The 19,448-nt window shown below is 36.1% G+C and overlaps 1 protein-coding gene across 4 annotated transcripts in view; it reads left to right on the forward strand.

Moving 5' to 3' along the window:
* LOC150079083 (ras-responsive element-binding protein 1-like) overlaps positions 1-19,448 on the forward strand; it is a 348,143-nt gene that overhangs the window by 265,138 nt on the left and 63,557 nt on the right. Inside the window, exon 1 of one of the 4 annotated variants that reach the window (XM_090383977.1) lies at positions 8,238-8,327. The exons of 1 other annotated variant lie outside the window; for it this stretch is intronic. In XM_090383977.1, the coding sequence (XP_090240103.1) occupies positions 8,303-8,327 (25 nt within the window). In that variant the 5' untranslated portion in view covers positions 8,238-8,302. Of the gene's footprint in view, positions 1-8,237; positions 8,328-10,851; positions 10,981-17,258; positions 17,569-19,448 lie in introns of those variants that run through there. 2 more of the 4 variants (XM_090383979.1, XM_090383976.1) reach the window with 2 other exon arrangements.

Raw genomic sequence — 19,448 nt, forward strand, 5'->3', positions numbered from 1 at the left:
TAATAGCACTTCTTTTTTCAAGACTCCAAAACATTGAAACTCATTTAGTAAAGTAAAGTAAAGTGCAGGATGGAAGCCTCCTCAACAATTCATGCTGAGGGAAATGGACCATAATCTGCCACGCTAGTCCAGGGCGGGTTGGCAGATCGACCGTATTCAGCAATCAGGGGCTTGAACCTCGGTCTACTCAAAGAGCGTGTGCTACTTGCACTCCCGCTCCTGCCCACTCGGCTACGGAGGCCTTTGGAGTATTATAAATGAAACTCATTTATAATAATCCAAAACATTGAAACTCATTTGTAGTTCATTGGTAACTTATAAAATCGAACACACTACGGGCGTTCGATTTTATAATTTACAGCTCTTACTCCTCATTTTATATCATTGCAAAATAGTCTATAAACATCTACAATCTTCTAAAATATTGAAACACAATACTCCCACTTTTTAGAATGCTCTAAAATCATCTACAACATTCTGTCACCTTTCTGGAATATTCTATAAATTTTTTGTTTATTTAAGTTCTTTGATTTTTATACATAACATAAAAGATAATAAAAAAATTGGTAGACAGGCTGGTGCTATTTTAATAAAAACTTTGAAAATTAAGGAGGAAAAAATGAAAAACCATGGATGCTACGTGGACAAGTTGTCGACTGCCTTCCTTGGTTGCACTTTCATTTGTTACTGCAACATTTGATTGGGTTGGGTTGGCTAATCAATCTAAAAATGGTTGATTAGCTTATTTTATTTTTCAAATTCCTCTCAGCACCTCCCCCTTGAAGGGCAAAGGGATTTGGCCTCAACAATTCCAACCTTGCTCAAAGTTTTAAAAATGCTCTGTAACCGGCTCGATTACCATAAATTAGACAGATAGCGAAAGTCATAACTGTTTTTTCTACAAATATCATTATCGTTCGCATCGTTATGCGAACGATGATGATATTATTTTTTAGAAAATAATTTATTTCAATTTGAAGAAAATAGATTATACAAACTGTGTTATCCTCGTGGATAACACAGTTTGTATAATCAGTGCCCTCCCCGTACCGAGTGGAAATACCTGAGTTCGAATCCCGTCAGTTACGCATGGAATTTTTATGAGCCTTTTTCGCAACGAACAGAAAATGAAAGCGCCCAAGAATAACTATTCCGAAGAAATAATAAATAAAAAACGTTTTGAATTTCTATGTTTATGATTTTACCATGCTTCCGTTATAGTATTTTGCACTTTGTCATGTTCAAGTTTGAAGAGTTTATAAAATTATGCACAAACTTATTTCATGTGTGAAATAGTTGTACCCAAAGGACAGTGCTATTAATTTAACGAGAATATTTATCAACGATGTTATAAAAGTTAAACATTTATTAGAGAAATGTTGCAGTTGCGATGCTTAAAACTGTTACAATGGAAGGGAAAGAAATAATTTTTTTCTATCAAATTGTGTTGTGTGATTCATTTTTCATGACATCAAAGTTTTTTGATGTCATGAAAAATGAATAGTGATGTCATGACAACACTATTTTAATTGTTAATATATAATGAGTAATAATGCCTTAATGGTTATTGTATATCCGGCACGGAGTTTATAATTAATTATTTTTACCATGAATACAATTAGCCGTATTTAATATTACCAATGAACTATTTTATTATAATAAATTGCTGATTTATATTTGAATCACATTACAGTATTATGAATTACATGTATATAAATGATTATGTCAGTTACACAGCGGTTAGGCGGTTTTTGTTTTCTAGGGATAATTTTTCCGGTGGCATTTCTTCTTGGGAGGATCTTTTCCGTCGAATCCCGGAAAAAAATATTTGCAGAAAAAATATCCCTTTTATTATGTAATCAAACGAAACAGGCCACAGGTTTCAACTTCACTATTTTATAGTTAATAAAAAAAAATTAAATATACTATTATATGCGCAAGTACATTTGAAAGAAAGAAATCTTTCTTTCAAATGTACTAGGAAGAAAAGTGGTATTTTTTCGTTATGTAAGTTTCAACTAAATAATGGACCAATTTCATTGCGGCTTCACTTTTGGGTTGAGTTCCCCCCGAAATCAAAGACGAAACAGTTTTTATTAATTTCAAGTGGAGGTAAAAAACACACACCAAACAAACATCACCAACCGCCTTGGCTGTCTTTATTTCTATACTGATTTGCCAGTCCTAGATTTTATATTTTCTTAAACCGTGCTTGTCCCAGACGAAAGCTGCAACCAATTATTGATGAATTTGGCCAGATCGTTAATACGGCGTTGTTAATGGCTTCTCATGGTATGCAACAACCAATTTTAGAGAAATTTCTAAATGAAGTTTCGACACTTTTTTTGGTAAGTTTATAACGGAGTTTCCAATGAAAAATTTTCCTTTAGATTTTGTTATTAAGTCAAATATATATGAAAGGTCGATTTTTTAATACTGTAACTGAAATTTCAAAAAAAAAAACAATCCATTATGAGTAAGGTACGGTTTTTTCTTCCCTCCTCCTCTCTTCTTTTACACACAAAGTAAGATTAATGCGAAGTTTGGTGATCTCAGTTTTCGGAAGTTTATAACAGCTATCAGTAGAAATATTTTCTTTGAATTTCATTAAAAGAGCAAATATACATCCAGGACAGATGCTGTATACGCTTTATAAACAAAACAATTAAAATTTATCACCTTTGAAATCCTCTGATGAAAAGGACCATGGTCGTTTTTGACTGACCAGATGTTCTCGCCTTCATAAGATGTTTTGTTGTAGAAAATTTCTTGTGGTAAAATCAAATGCGGGAATGACCGTCTGTAACTATACATGTGCATCATCGCAAATCATTCGGTTGTTGATTTGTTATTCAAATGTTTTATATGCGAAAAATTTTGGTATTTCTGATGTTTCGTTTATCAAACATTTTGATATTAATGGGAAACATTTTTGAAAATATTGTTATTGAAATTCCTTTTCGAATCAATATTTCAAGGACAGGAGATATATTCAGCAACCCTTATGCTCTTGCTGAGTATTTCAGTCAATATTGTTTGCAACTTTTGGAAAGGACTCTTTGTTGACGGTTAAACCAATTTCGCGATTATTTAGCTGAAAACTACATTGCAGATAATTTTTTTAAGCGCATTCGCGTAATATATATACGAGGTTTGGCATTAAAGTTGTAGAACTGGTGCAATAAAAAACCGCAAAATGAAGGAACTAAAATGATTACTTGGAAGAGGGAGGTCTACTCAAATCTGCTTTTCTTTTTATTCAAAGTTATCATCACCTTGTCCAAGGGTGCTTAACCTTTTGGAAGTCGCGGGCCAATTTGAAAATTTGGTACACGTCGCGGACCGTACAATAGAAAAGTCTTATGTACCGCTTTTAGGCCCGAATTCAGAAGCAACACCTAAGGGAAAATTTGAGAGTAAAAACACTTGCAAATTGCAGTGTTGTTCCATGCATTTTGCTATAATGTGATTCTTATAATTTTTCGACTCCATGTAATAACTTTGTTTTGTAAACCTAGGGATCGTTTAAGTTTTAAACTTTAAAAGAACGAAACCAACTGCCTTTATATGCAAATTTCATTACAATACAATAGCAATGAAAGATTCAGTTAATGAGAAAACTGACTGTTTATTTTTTACTAATAATTCAATGTCAGGAACTATTTCTGTGGTAGTTAATCGGAGGCAATGGTCCAGATGACGATGAGTAATTTTTGTCCTCAATTTTGACTTGGATTGCTTCATTCTAGAAAACATCTGTTCACATAAGTACGTGTTTCTGAGGAGGGAAAAGATCCTTGCCGCATACATTCTTAAATTGACAAATTTTCCCTTTTCTGCATATTTTTGGTAAAATTCTAGGAGAGAGACACTTCATCAAATTTGATTTTCAGGTCTGAGTCACATTGAAGATCAATGATTTCCATTTGGAGGTCCCCTGGAGTGTCCATCACATTCACAGAGAAGGAGTTAGTGACACTCTTTGTTGCGTCTACTCATCTGTGAGGCTGTTCATTTACACAGACCTTCCTTTTCTCTAAATCTTCATGTACAATTTGACGAATCGTCTCCTTATTCATATCTAACATCAGTTAGAATTCTGATGGTCAAACGACGATATCTTGCCACAATTTGCCGAACTTTTGCTACTCTTCTCATTTCGAGAGGTTGTCAGAATCCCACTTTCTGGGTCATCGCGAACATCTTCCCCTTTGTCTTTGAACCGCTTATAGTCTAATACCATTCAAAACACACTTATTCCCCCTCTCTCATGTGTGTGTGTGTGTGTGTGTATATATATATATATATATATATATATATAATGTTGAAATAGTTGGAAAAACGGAATATTTCATAATAAAAAGGAGGGTACAGCATACATCAGGGTCAGCAAAAAGCATATTCCTCTACATGATGCTTGAAATATAATCAAAAATGAAATTTTTATTTTAAACCTTATTCTAATATATATATATATATATATATATATATATATATATATATATATATATATGCAAACCCTTTATTTCTTATTTTGTTTTCAATTACTACAAAGAATTAACCTTATTTTTTATGTTATTTGATATTTTAAGTTGGCGCTATTAATAGGTGACGTTAATGCTGCTATCGCTATAGTTAACATTCACTATATTCACAATATGAGATATACATAATGACGCCAATCTTGTAACTATTTAGTAGTTAGCTGCGAGCAGATCTGATGCATTTGCTCTAACTTGTAAGCATGTTAACTCACTACGCAACTTGAGGCTTTTGCCCTAAAATGCGACGTAATATGATTTATTCTTAAGATCATGCTTTAACGAAATGTGTTTACAGATTTATAAAATAAATTTTCTGTGTATACCCCGGGTCGAAAACCCAAACAGAGATCGTTCATAAGATACAGTACCATAAGTACAGCATACACAGTACCAGAAACAGCACCATATTTAGTAGTTATGCTGGCTGGAACCACGGTTACTCCAATCACGTGTATTTTTGAACTATTTTGCTTGACCAGTCAGCTGAATCTGGGAAAAATATCTGGGGAAGAAATATCCTTGTAAATTTTAATCTGCGATTTTGATATTATTAAACTGTGATTATTGTAAGTAATGTGGTTTTTTCGAACTGATTGTTTACTCTTAGTATTTAAAATTTAAATAATAAATATTTCCTTTTGTTTCCTATTTTGTTTATTCATATTCTCTTGTTATAATATTCATAAATGTACAAGTTGTTTCTAACATATACATATGTTGCAAATATTAAATAATAATAATAAAGATATATATTCTCCCCTCTCTACATGTACCCTCGAAGTTTACTTCCCCCCTTCCGACGTGGGCGTCTCCGTAGCCAGGTGGGAAGGAGCAGCAGTGCGTAGCACACGCTTCTTGATTAGACCGGGGTTCGAGCCCGTCACCACCAAATACGGAGGATGCGGAAAGGTCAAGGGAATGACCACCGCATATTCCCGGAGCAATATGGCCTTAGTTGCTAATGCTCCTAAAAAAAAAATCAAACCCCTCCCGACGTAAACACTCTAGATTCAAGGCGGAAAAATTCACGATCTGATTTCAAATGCTGCCGTGACTGTTTAGGAAGTCCACCTTTTAGGAAGTTGCATGAGAAGCGATTACCAGCGCCGTATTAACAATCTGGCCAAATTCATCAATAATTGTTTGCAGCTTTCGTCTGGGACAAGCATGGTTTAAGAAAATCAAAATCTAGGACTGGCAAATTAGAAAAGAAATAAAGACAGCTAAGGTCTAAAACGAATGCGTTTTGTTTGGTTTGTCTTTTTTACCTCCATATGAAATTAGTAAAAACTGTTTCGTCTTTTATTTCGGGGGGAATTGAACAAAAAAGTGAAATCGCAGCGAAATTGCTCGATTATTTAGTTGAAAATCATATAGCGAAAAAATAACACTTTTCTTAGTACATTTGCAGCATCTTGGGCAGAACCCACATGAAAAATGCATGTAGAAGTTTCCATTCACGATTTAATGTCAACATCTATAAAAGCATCCAAATTTATTTCAGTTTCCTGAAGTTTTGAGAAAGATTTGAATAACTGCACATGCCATGAGTATATTTATTTATTTTTTCTTAATTATAAAATACTGAAGTTAAAGCTTGCGGCCTGTTTCATTTGGTTACATAATAAAAAAGGGGATATTTTTAACAGGATACATTTTCCTGTTACCCACTCACTAGTTTATGCTTATTTTATGCATTTGCGAAATTTATTGTAGTTTTTTAATGTTTTCGGAAATGTACACTTTCCTACGAGTTTTTGTTTTCATTTCAATGTAGAATCCACTATATATTTTTAATACATTTATTTTAAATGCATTAAAATCTATAGTGAATTCTGCACTGGTTGAACTGTTTTGACTCAAGTTAGCATTTTTGATTAAGAGTGTAAATCCTCTGGTCAGACAGTTTTAGCTCAATTTCCCTACGTCCAGGTTTCCTGTATAAGCCATAGTCGAAAATACTTTAATAGTCCTAGAGGGAGAGCGCATTGCACATGGTAAACTCAAAAGGTGTCATGTAATGTGTTTTTATATGTGAGGAGACGAGAGAGAAATATAAGAAAAATTTAACATAGAGGAATGCCACAACTGTTGTTTTTGTATTTTCCTAGTATAATGTAATGTAAATAAGTCTGTATCCACATAATCGTTCCGTGTTTTTTTGTAATTTTTGCGTGCCATAATTCATAGTACTGCATCCTACTTTACTGCCTTGAATATTCATGCTTATTGAATGTTTCTTTCTCAGAAATTGTGGTCACTTACGTAAGCGAAGCGCATAATTCTTTTTATATACCCAGTAATCGGTTGCCGAGTGGGGGGGGGGGGAAGGGACAGGTCCACTGCCTCCAACCAAGGGAGGAATACGTACCAAGGAAGATGGAGGGTTTGGCACTGCCTGGCGGCTGTTCTAAATTTGGCTACAGCTCTCCGAGGGCGGCGATAGTGCCTGTTACTCTACGATTCGAGCAGGAAGTGAGGACTTGACCCTTTGGAATGCCGTCATTATTGGACGTCCGGAATCGAAGTTTCCCTGGTGGAAACATGAAATATATATCATAGTGCTTGTTTCGTTTTTATTGGATAATTGAATAGAAACGTTAATGTATGTAAACATACCAAACATATTTTACTTGTTTACTTTAATTATCATAGCTGTCACTTCATTTGATCATAGTATTTATGCCATAGTGTATTTTCGTTTTATTTTAAGTTTCTTATTTGGTTGCTGATCGTTTACATATCGTAAAATAGTAATCGTTAATTAAATTCAAAGGTTTCTGGGTAAGGGCCCCCCCTTAACTCTTGAATAGATATACGGAGTTAAAAAGTGCTTCTGGAATATAGAAAAGATCATTTCCCAGTATTAAATCTCGATTTTAAAGCCACGTTACATTTGTAGCTGATAAAAACTGCGCATTTGTGATGTATCACTTCTACCTGTACATACTGCAAGTGTCGATAAGTTGAAACGTTTGGTGTGAAATGAAAGCAGATGCTTCCTTGATCTGACTTGTCTTATCTGTTTTACAGAAAACGGGATGGGCAGAACTGCATACCAGTAGGCGGAAGTCTTGGTTCAGTGTTGGCGTGTTAGGAATTGGAATTCTTTCGTGTGGTTGTATGCTCAGCTGAGACGATGGCATTGCAACATAAGGGATGGATGTAACAGCAGCAACGCGTTCACCGAGACGGCTATCATGCATGCTTAGGGTGGATGCCGTAAGTCAACGAGCCAGGACTGACATCATCCGGTGCCTGACAACGACAGTTCCACCGCTGATAAACAGGTTGCAGCCACCCACCTCAGGGTCCAGAGTACGGCAGTCCAGTCGTTCCACGTCGACGGAGTTGTTCCGTCTTTGTTCGACAGCCGTTCACTGCTCCGAGAAGCTGGGGAAGTTTTGGTCGCTGCAGGTGAGCGCTTCTGATTCAAGGGGAGGGTGAGATGCGGGTCGCACGCATGACTCACCAGGCGTCTTTTTTCCTCTTGCTACCGCGACAACTTGTTGCTGTGCCAGGAACTGCGTGGGAGGGGTCTTCCTGCCTCTAAACATTGCTCCATGCGTCTGTTTCTTCATCCCCATCTTTTTTTATTTGTTTCTTTCTCGAAAAATTTATTTTTTTAAAGCTGTTTTTATTAGATTTTAGAAATTTTGGATAACGTTTAAACAAACAATAAGAAAAGAACAGAGAAAAGCAGCTGGCAAAAAGCGTTAAAGGAACACAAAATTTTCTTAATTTGACAGAAATCTTGCATGAGTGCAGTTACATACAAATTCGGTAAGTGTTTAATTAGAAAAATCCTGTTTATATTTTGTGCATGTTGTTGACCTTGTGTTTATATAATTTTAATCACTGATATGTTGCTGATAGTTGAAGCATAATATTCAACTATTTTTAACTTTTCGACTATTTCATTTGATTAATGCACCCCTGGAAATTACATGGTATAAAGTTGGGGTAAGAGTGAATTAATTAGGTGTATCTGGTATATGAGTGTTACACTTAATCAGTACAAATTTAAATAATAAAGGTAAAAATATTCAAGTAAATAGTGTAAAATGGAATTCGAAGAATGCTATTTTACCAATTCTTTTCTTACGAAGAGTGCTATTTACTTGCAAATTCATTGTTATAAATTCATAAAGCATATTTATTTAATTATTATGTGATATCTTGTATTATTTTAGTGCAAGAAGACTAGCATCCCCTAGCACAAAAAAAATGTGTGTATTGTGTAGTACATAGGTTCTTAACTTTTTTTTTTTTTTTTTTATCCGCGACCCCTTTTCATAAGAAGAAATTATTAGCAACCCCTGGAGCGGTCGTAACCACAGTTTAAGAATCATTGGTGTATAATAATTTCAATAGTTCTATAACAAATATTTAATTTACTCAAGTTTTTAACGTTTGCCCCAAAAATCTTTTTTGCGACCCCCGGAGGGTTCGCGACCCATAGTTTAAGAACCCCTGGTGTAGTAGACTTTGAAATGTTACTTTAACAAGTCGTGTTCAGAAGTGTCCCTAGCCCATCCTGCGCCCCAGTAACTTTAACCTTCAGCAAGGTAAAAATGGACTCTTCCTTCTATGAGGATGGAGCGACTTACCTTTCTATACCTTCATCTCTTGTGTGATCTATCAGCCACGACTGGTCCGAGGCGTCGGACTGGAGACAGGGTTGGTTGAGCCACGTCAGTAACTATTCTTCTCTTCTCCCCCCTCCGTCGACGACCTCCCCTTCGTGTTCCTTTACAGAAAGCGCTTTGTGATTGGGTCTCAGAGCCGGTCACCTGTCACGCGTACTTTTACCCTCCGGCAAAAAAAAAAAGGTTTGGGGATTGTCTCATTCGGTATCGGAGTCGTTTGGCGTCGTTGCCGCCAGAGAAAGTAAGGGATACCAAGAGACAACCAACCCCTATTTATTTTTATGGCTCCTTGCTTCAGTGTTAAATTTCTCCTCCCGCGATGCTTCCTTGGTTTAAGTTGCTAGTATTTTGAGTTGCCTTTTCTAGGATTGTTCAGGTAAGAAAAAATGTAAACAGTTCATAACGTTAATATATCGTATTCGAATCATATGGTAGGATTCTAGAATTTTAAAGTGTATATGTGTGTGTGTATTCTATTCCTTATAAAATGTGAGAAAAATAAAAGTATTTTTATCTTCCTCTAAACTTGTAGGTTCTCCACTAGTTTAACAGTTATTTATTACAAGTTTATTTTGAAGATCTATAAAGTTTTAAATAGGCGTTATTTTTATTTCATGCATATTTTCATGGCCATTCTTATATTTGATAATTCTACTTGACTTAGTTCAAATAGTTTGCCTTCAGTCAGTTGTTTAAAGTTTTCAAAGTTCAATACCCTCACGAATGTCAACTAGTAAGGAATTCCCTAAGTAGTAAAGCTTGAAGGGAAAAGAAGAGATAAGATTGACCCTGAAATATTGGCACGGCAACCATCAGTACAGAGGAACCTGAAAAACAGATGACAAACCAAAGATAAAGGCAATATGCTGCTGCTCTCCTTGTACAAGATGAACTTTAGGATATATTCACAAAAATGAAGAAGAAAATAATAATTTATATAAAAAAAAGAAGTATCATGATTAGCAGTCGTAAAAGTAACATTCCTTGAAACCTCTGATTACAAGGACATTTTACATTTTACTGACCATCTGAAAACGAAACAAGAAAGGAGAATAAGGTTAGGTATCTACTTTGAAACACTTATGTATGATATTCTGTTTGAATGCTTATTTACACTCAAAAATATTTAATTTTCCATTGTTTTTTTTTTTTTTTAAATATTTTTGAATAGTTCGAATTTTGCGATCATTTTGTCTATATTTAGATTTTGAGTATTTGTGAGAAATTCTGGATAACTGGGGATTTACCAGCAGTTTAAAGTTCATTGGTTCAAAAGAGAACTTTAAGCCACAGCTGTTTCTGATCGCAGAGTGCGCGATGCGGCTGTAGGGGTAGCTGCGGGCCTTCAAGGTCGCAGAAAGAAGCGTAACCACTTCAGTCATCTTATTTGCTATCCGCTCGAGGAATAAACATCCCCATGGGCCACCGCTTTCGGAGAGTGTTCATGGATCAAACTCCGTGCGGGGCAGCGGGGTGCCACATCCAAAGCCGTTTGGCGTGGCCCCGTTTTCCGCCCAGCAACTGGTGACGTGCTTAGAGAGGTTGGGGAAGTAGGAGACAGCATCCAGCATCATCGGTCACGTGATGACCACGCAGCGTGACGCATGCGCACTCAATCCTGTCCAGTCATGAGATACACGACCACTTTGCTCAACTCTTAGTGACAACGGATGTTCTTCAAAAGTTATTAATTTTGGATGTATATGAATAGTGTGATCCTCCTACTTGTATTATCATGAGATGTTAAACTAGCAGAAGCAAAGTTCCAGAAAAGTTCGTACGCTGTTGTAAGTAGAGCTTGCCTTTCTTTTGTTACAACTACTTCAAGATGCCAGAGCTTTACTTAACGGGATAACAGTCACCTTTCTTTAGGAACTCGCCCAGTGAATCACTTTATCGGATGTTGTAATGTCTTACTTTATGGGGTTTTTTTCCTTGTTTACCCATTCTGGTTTGTTCTTTGAGTGTTTTTTTACTAATGGATGGATATCGTGAAGACACTAGAAGAATTTTTACTTGTCTCTTTTATGATTGTTTAATACTAATTATTACGAAAAGCTTCTAATATAAATTAACGTGCACTATTGAACTAACTTTTGCTTTCTTAATTGGCATTTTGATGGTATATGAGAGCATGTTTTCTTTCAATTTTCTTATACTATATTTTCTTATCTTAATATCATATGACGTTAGTGTATAAGTAAAGTTAGCATACAAATAAATAAAGCAATAATAGGTCATCTTACTTCCCCCCCCCCCTCCAATATTATGGCTTAAAAGTCAGATTCTTTTAATTATATGTTATTCTAATATCGAATGTTAGCTAAAAGCTTGTCAGCTAACATGAATCCTAAAAAGTATTTTGGGTGAAAAAAAAAATGTTAATTTTTAAAGTAGTTTAAAACTTTATTCACATCCTAAAATTTCTTTAGGATATGAATAAGGCTATCCAAAGTTGATTTTATCTTCTTTTCACAATGGCAGCATGACTTAGAACCATAGTTATTATCAGCTAGGTTGATTAATATAGTTTTATCTTTCTTTTGTTTCCATATCTGTATTAGCAGTTATTTCAATTAACAAACAAACTGAACCAGTTTAATATGAACCAGCAGTTAAATTGGCTAATGAACAAATAGACAATTTGAAAATAGAAGTAGGAAAAAGTAGTATTTGATAATTTGTACATCCGGCTTACTTTTGTTCTAATTGATCTGCTTAAACTTTCTCAGCATGCTGTTATCTTTCATTAAAACTACCTAAGATGGGCGGATAGGTACAGGATTGGATTATTTTTTGTGTTATTCAGGGTGTCGAAAAAGTAACTTATGCAGTAAATTTTGTGATGCGCACAGTGTAGCTTAATAGCATTACTGTATTTTGGCAGTGTGGCCAAACTCCTATTTGAACTTCCGTTCGTTCTTTCCTCAATCAATTTGTGATGTGTATTTTGCAGTGAACGATCATTAAAAGTCAAACACATTAAACTGAATTTTGAAATTCATTGTATAATTACTTTTGATTTGGTGTTGATTAATTGTTCTCACCAGTTAACAGGATTTGTAAACTTCTGTTTAACAATGTTACATTCACATAGGCCACTTTAGTGTGAGCGAAGTCACGCTGGATTCTCAAGCACTGTGACAGTTTGTCCTCTGTTACTTACAAAACAGTATTCCCGTCCGTGATTTTGTTAATATAAAATTTAAAAAAAAAAAAAAAAAATTGTTTGTACTGTGGGACGACTACATAAGGTCAAAATTAATCGTTTCATCTTTGAGTGATATACATTTTTACACTGAACGAAGCCTCTAGCTTTTGGTTAAAGATGCCACTGCATTCAGGTGATGCAGCTGCACCATGTCCTGCTGTCTTTGGGGCCCAAAAGGAATGGTAACCAGGGCTCAAGGTCGTAGTAATATGCTATTGATCGTGAATGTAATATTGTTAGTTGAGTTAGGAAAATTTGCAGTTTCTTAGTTGTTGAAGAATTCATGCTGTAGAAGGGGCACTCTGAAGAACACTAACCAAACTACAGTTTTGTAGTTGTAGCAACTTCAAAATGCTGCGCTAGATATAATTGTAAACATGCTTATACGTATATGAATAAGTCCCACCTGTCCACACGCTGTTAGTCTCTCTAAAAGGCTTATTCTGCCATGCATTCACCGCACGTAAGGTTATTTGCAGCTTAGCCCTCATTGTTCAGTCCTTTTCTTCTCTCATGGCGTGGTAGTCGCAATTCGAGCTCCGAGCAGCGTGGTACGTTACCGCATCACGGAGCACGAGGAGACTGTTGCAGCCTGGTAACGGATGCAACTTGTTACCACTCGCCTTTACCAGGCTGATGGTTCATCAACTAGCCAAGCACGACGTGGCCCTTTGTGAAACGCCACCGTGGGGAAACAAAGGTCCGGACAGGTAGCGATGGCCTGCAGCGGTTCCCGGACCTCTCACGGCACGCTACTCAGATTCTTCCATCTTCCACCCAGCCTAACCTTTTTCCTTTACCAGCACCGTAGGCTTGGTATTTCCGCTTCCCCCCCTCCCCTCTCCGCATGGTCGGTCCTTCCCTCCGGCACCTCCCTTCGTGCTCTGCTTGTGCCACCTATCAGACGTAATAAAGCTCCTCTCGGGACCCGACGCCGTACGACTACCCAGAAGGAGATGGGTAGGACGCGCGTTAAAATGAATACAATTTGTGAAAGGGTGCATCTTTGTTTTTCCCTTGAAACTCGGTTGTTATACAGCTCGCCTTCTCCCGGTAGCGTGATTTGATTTGCAATCACACATTTATAAAAACAGTTTATAACCACATAACAGTCCCTATTTTTAAAACTTTTTATTTCTCCATCTTTATCAGTGTTCACTTGAACAGTAGATAAGTATGCTTTCGCTGGCTGTTTTTAACAGTTGGGACTACAGAAGAAGATATATATATATATATATATTTTTTTTTTTTTTGTCAAAAATCAAATCGTGAAAATTTTAATTAAAATTTCCAACTCAATCGCTATACTTTTCAACACAAGGCTTCCGATGATGTAGAAGCATTTTGATATCCTGTACGAACTCTTGACTTTGCATGCTTATCCACGTTTTCGCTGTTTCCATCACTTGGTTATCATCATGAAATTGGTACCATTTTTTTTTAAGTGATCAAAAACCGATGAGCTCTAAGTGTATTATTTGGGATGCGGTCTAGCATTGTCATCTCTATCATTTTATTCTGGTTAACATTTATTTGTACCTATTTATATAACTTTCCTACTGCTGCTTCACTCTTCTACAGATTTCTAAAAGTTTTTCTCCTTCGGCATTTTTAGAAAATCTAATCACGGAGATTAGATTCTCCCTTACAATGCTGCACCAAGATCGCTGCTCGATCTTAGTGCAGCATTGTAAGGGAGACGCCATCTTTAAAAATAAAATACTCGCGTCAGGTCTGAGGCAATTTTAAAGTTAACTTAAATGGCTGAAATACAATCAAATAAAAATACTTTTTTTTTTTTAAATTACCATAAATTTTAATTGTAAGTAAATTTTCCCCTACCTTTTGAATAATTAACTTTTTCGCATTTAATTAATAATTAAATGCGAAAAAGTTAATTATTAATTCACATACCTGTCTCTTCCTTCCTTTCTTTTTCCCCGGTGCGTTGATATTGTATGAGACAATTGCTACAGTGTGAAAAACAGCTTGTACAAGCCGTGTACTTATACACGCTGGTATTCATCATACTATTGAAATTACAATGTGCAAAAATGATAAATCAGTTCTTATATTGGAAACAAATATGCGCAATATTTTGTTTAATAAATTATAGTTAGGCACAGCTGACATAGAGTTTTGAAATATACCTGAAATTTTGTAATCATTTATTTCTCGACAAAATTTTAAGAAAAAGAATTGTTATCGGTCAACAACTGTCGTATTTGTCATTTCGAAACGTAATTGAAATGTCAGTGTACGATCTTTGTTTTAAAATTTTTAATTTATATGCTCAATGAATTTCGATAACTAAATTATTCGAACAGCGATAGTCTTTAAGTCAGGATTATCGCGATAATCCTGACTAATCCAACTCGCCACCTTCGATGAGATCAGCTAGTGGCACCGCTAACGAGAAATTGCCTTTTCTGAGAAGTTGTGTTTGGAGGAAATTCCAGAATGTAATCATCAGAAATTAATCGTTCCGAAATACAGTCAAACATTTTAAGTATCCAACGCGATAATCCTGACTTAAGTCAGGATAGGATTATCGCGGTAATCCTGACTAATCCAACTCGCCTCCCTCGATGAGATCAGCTAGTGGCACCGCCAACGGGAAATTACCTTTTCTGAGAAGTTGTGTTTGGAGGAAATTCCAGAGAATGTAACCATCAGAAATTAATCGTTCCGAAATACAGTCAAACATTTTAAGTATCCAACGCGATAATCCTGACTAATCTAACTCGCCACCCTCGATGAGATCAGCTAGAGGCACCGCCAACGGGAAATTGCCTTTTCTGAGAAGTTGTGTTTGGAGGAAATTCCAGAATGTAACCATCAGAAATTAATCGTTCCGAAATACAGTCAAACATTTTAAGTATTTTAAATCTGCACTCTTTCAGTTACCTGTACTACTGAAATAATGTTCTATTAATTGAAAATAATAAAACTCAAATTACTAAAAAAAATCTACCTATAAATTTGCACAATCAAATTAATTAAATGGAGTCGGTCGAAGTTCATTTAATGAATTTAATTACTCCAAAATTTAACATTTTTATTTGGAAAGCTGCACACATGTCATATGCTTATGTGACTAATTGTAGATGGTTATTTAAAACAATTATGTAAGATGTAGTGAAGTGTTTATATATGCTTATTTTTGATAATATTTAATTCTTTTTAAGTGGCGTCTTCCAACTTCTTAAAATATACGCAAGGCGTCCTTTTCAACCAAAAAAAAAAAAAAAGTGGTGGACCGCACTCGAATTTGGACAGTTAAAACGCTCTATATATTTTAACAGGTTAAATAGTGCTGTTTGTATTTGATTCACTTAACGAGTAGAACAAAGGTTACGATGGTGCCCATTCACGTATCATACGAAAAAGGTTTGGGGTCAAATTCCTTCAAGATGGCAGGAATTTTTATAGGCTTTTTTTTTCACGCCGTGGCCGAGTGAGTCAGTCTCGCGCTGCTTTATTTTGTTTGCTTGAGGAATGGAAAACAGGCGAACCGACCACAGTACGCACGAAATTTAGGGAATATAAATACACTTACGGCTCATCGACTAAATTGCATTGGCACCAAAAAAAAAAAAAAAAAAAAAAATATATATATATATATATATATATATATATAATAAAAATAAAACTCACGCGATTGTCTTGTTACGTAATCAGATGACACTGAGATTTGCGTTGGTCAGAGCTTTATATAATTTTTTATCTACTTCACCGTCTCGCCCTGCCCATACGCGCCTTTACTTGTGTGCAGAATAACAGCGCTCGGAGCTCCATTTAAAACTTTATTTTCTATTTTTCCTTCTTTTGATATTGATAGAACCTTATAGTTCGGCCACGTTAAACTTTTTTTGTTCAAAGTGTTGAGCACATTTTAGTTTGTCTTTTCGACTGGCGTGTCTTTATATGTAGGAAGATGGGGAACGCTGTGCCCACACGCTCAAGTAATGGTTTACTGCTTTCGAGGCTGTTGAACTCGCATCCATGTCGAACGTTCCGCACCACAGATAACAGAAGACCTGTAAAATGGATGCGCGCGCACTCACACACACCGATTTTAAATAGCCATTATTCCTATTACTTAATTGAAATACTTGAATTGCGTCGAGATGCTAACGATTTTAAATTAATTTTAATAATCATAAGTTTTTTTTTTTTTGCTTGTTTACTATAAATTCTGGCTTTTAAAGTTTCTTCGTTTTCAGACTTTCTTCACCCAGAATTTAAGGAATTAATGGTTTGTAGAGAGCCTCCTTGTTAGGCGACGTTAATTTTTTTTTCTTCTCTCCAATGTAGAGCACTTTACTTTACATTACATCTATTTGATTAGTTTATTTCATATATTCCTCACACAATAACGCAAGCTAAAGTTGTTTTTCTTTTTTTAAAGAAGTAATGGTTTTTAGTAATATATAAAGCTTTCTGTTTATAAGAAATGTTGGTAATCTGAAGTAATTTTGTGGAGCAGCCGCGAACACAGGTAACGTGTGGTATGTAGAAACACAGGTGGCCTAGCAGCTATCATTAGTTTCGGCAGATGCAAACTTGTTTCTGTGACGTGGAACCAAGATGGTTGTTTGCTATCCTCGGAGTCATATGGGTGGGGCCCGTCCTCCTCCTCCTCCGTATTATTGCGACGCGAGCGCCCGATATGATGCAATTGACACCTGCACGTGATCTCATGTGGCAGGTATCAGGAGCAGACTCACCCGCTGGCCATTTCCTCGTACTTTGCTCCTGGTACATGATTGGAAGAAGAAAGGGGACGGACGGAGTGTGACGCATCGGTGATTTTGGACTTTCCTACGCGTGAATAAACGACAAAAGGTTTTAAGTTCCTGTTTGCAGCGTGCTGGAGGAAGGTAAGCTGAGTCTCAGGTCGTCTTGCGTGTGGGTGAGCCGTACAATTTTCAGTGGTTGGCAACTCGAGCACTTTTGCCCCAAGGCCGTCCTTACTGGACATCTTATCTGTGCACGGTAACTGTTAGTCGGGCAAACTTTACACGTCCGTTGCGGAATTGCATTTTTACATCTAGACAAGCAGTATTTCAGTTAGAAGACCTGAATGTCACACGAACAATCAACAACATGACAATCACAATGCAGACGCCCTCTATGCACAATTCATGTTTCTCCGGAGAAGGTAAGTTCCGAGCTTTTATTTGTTGTTTGTCCTGACTTGTAAAATACTGTATTTGTGTGAAGTTTTTGAATTGCTGTCTTAAAACTTTCGTTTGTGTTGCGTAATATATTTTAATTTAAATCACAGTCATATTTATTCATTTAACCCAAGCACGGTACTAAGTACCATAGGTTCTAATACCTCTCGTGTTTGGGATTTACATAAAAAAAAAAAAAAAAAAAAAGATATATTTCTAAAAATGGTTTTTTGTTGTTAAAAACGCTTCCCAAGTATGAGGAAAGTGTATATTTCGTCATCAGTTTTATGAATCATATTTAACTCATAAAGAGATCTCTATATTGAAGTAGTGTATGATAATGTATTTTTAATAATTGATTTTAATTGGAGTGAGAACGATATTTAAGCTCTTTACAACGCCCGAAAGCTGGAGAATACAGAAGAAATAGAAATTATTTTTTAAAGAACACTACTGTTTAATGACGTTCTAGTGATATTTTTGTAACAAAATCGCCAGTGTTATCTCACAAGAGGATATGTCAAAGATCGGTGGGTGATGTTACTACGTATGTGTGTTCTTAATCAGGCGATTGCCTGTTTTTACCTCCCACCCTTGTATATGCTGTACCTCCTGGCGATAAGCACATCCTTTGTCACACAAGCTCGTGACTCAGATAACAGGACGTGAGTCAACATCAGCATCCAGCACCTGAACAAACGGAGCAAAGACAGAATTTTATCTGCTTCCCCTGGATGTCCGGATACTTCTTGGGGAGGTACAAGACTTTTTCTCTCCCCTTTTTCCAGCTTGTTTCAGAGAAGCGAGAAAAGATGCGCTATTGACATTGATGACGTGCAGTTTGCCATGCATCCGGTGCAAAGCTCTGCTATCTGGTAGACCGTTTCGCTGATGGCAGTAAGACACCATCAGATCGATAGGACGCGACTTTGACCTATTAGCAGCTGTACCTGTACTATTGGTTCATTTGCACAGAATGGAATGACTACTTTTGTTTCGTGATACAGCGTGAATATGATTGTGTATAAGAATCCTTACATTATACCGATATTTTGATGTAATTATATATCGCCTGCTTTGTGGTGTTCACCGGTGCAGACAGGTTTCATTTTCTTATCTAGCTGAGGGCCGAGTAACTGAAAACAGGAAGATGCAGTCAAACGGTGTTCTCCGTAAAACGTTTTTGCACTGGGAAAGGGGTACAAACCAAGATATAATTACAGTGTCAATAAATAATATATATACAAATTAATTTATTACTGAACATAATTAATCGCATAGTATTGTAAAAGTTCCTAGCATTCGCATTCTTGCCGTTTTTTTTTTTTTTTTTTTTTTTTAAGTTTGATTGTACAAATCATTGTGAGTAAGAAATTTCGAAATCTGCTTTGGTTCCCCCCCCTCCCCCAAAAAAAAACTCACTATCAGAACAAATATTTGTGAATGACTGAGTTCAAGTGAGTGCACAATTTAGAAGTCTAATAAAATGGATAATTACTTAATAAGGTGCAGGAGAAAAATTTCTGTACCGTTTTAACTTTGTCGTATTAGATGTAAACATTGGTGCACGGAGAATTTTTTTGGTGGGAGGGGGGATCTCGTACATTCCATATTGGTAGCTTTTACAAGCTTCAACACGTAAGAGCACAATCATGTAATATAAAACAATGTTCTTGGGGACTTTATACCCCTCAGCCTCCGGTGGCTTCACTGATGGGTCAAACGCTAGAATTTGAATCCCATAATCCCCCGTTCTCCCTCATCAACAGGGTTTTCAGGAGTGACCCATTGTTTTGTGTTTGGTTAAAGTGGTTTTATTCATTTGGAATGTGTTTAACGATCCATGGAATTGCAACGAGCGATA

The sequence above is a fragment of the Mastigoproctus giganteus genome, chromosome 10 (genome assembly GCF_048544385.1).
Source record: "Mastigoproctus giganteus isolate SK-2022 chromosome 10, ASM4854438v1, whole genome shotgun sequence".
Classification (NCBI taxonomy): domain Eukaryota; kingdom Metazoa; phylum Arthropoda; class Arachnida; order Uropygi; family Thelyphonidae; genus Mastigoproctus; species Mastigoproctus giganteus.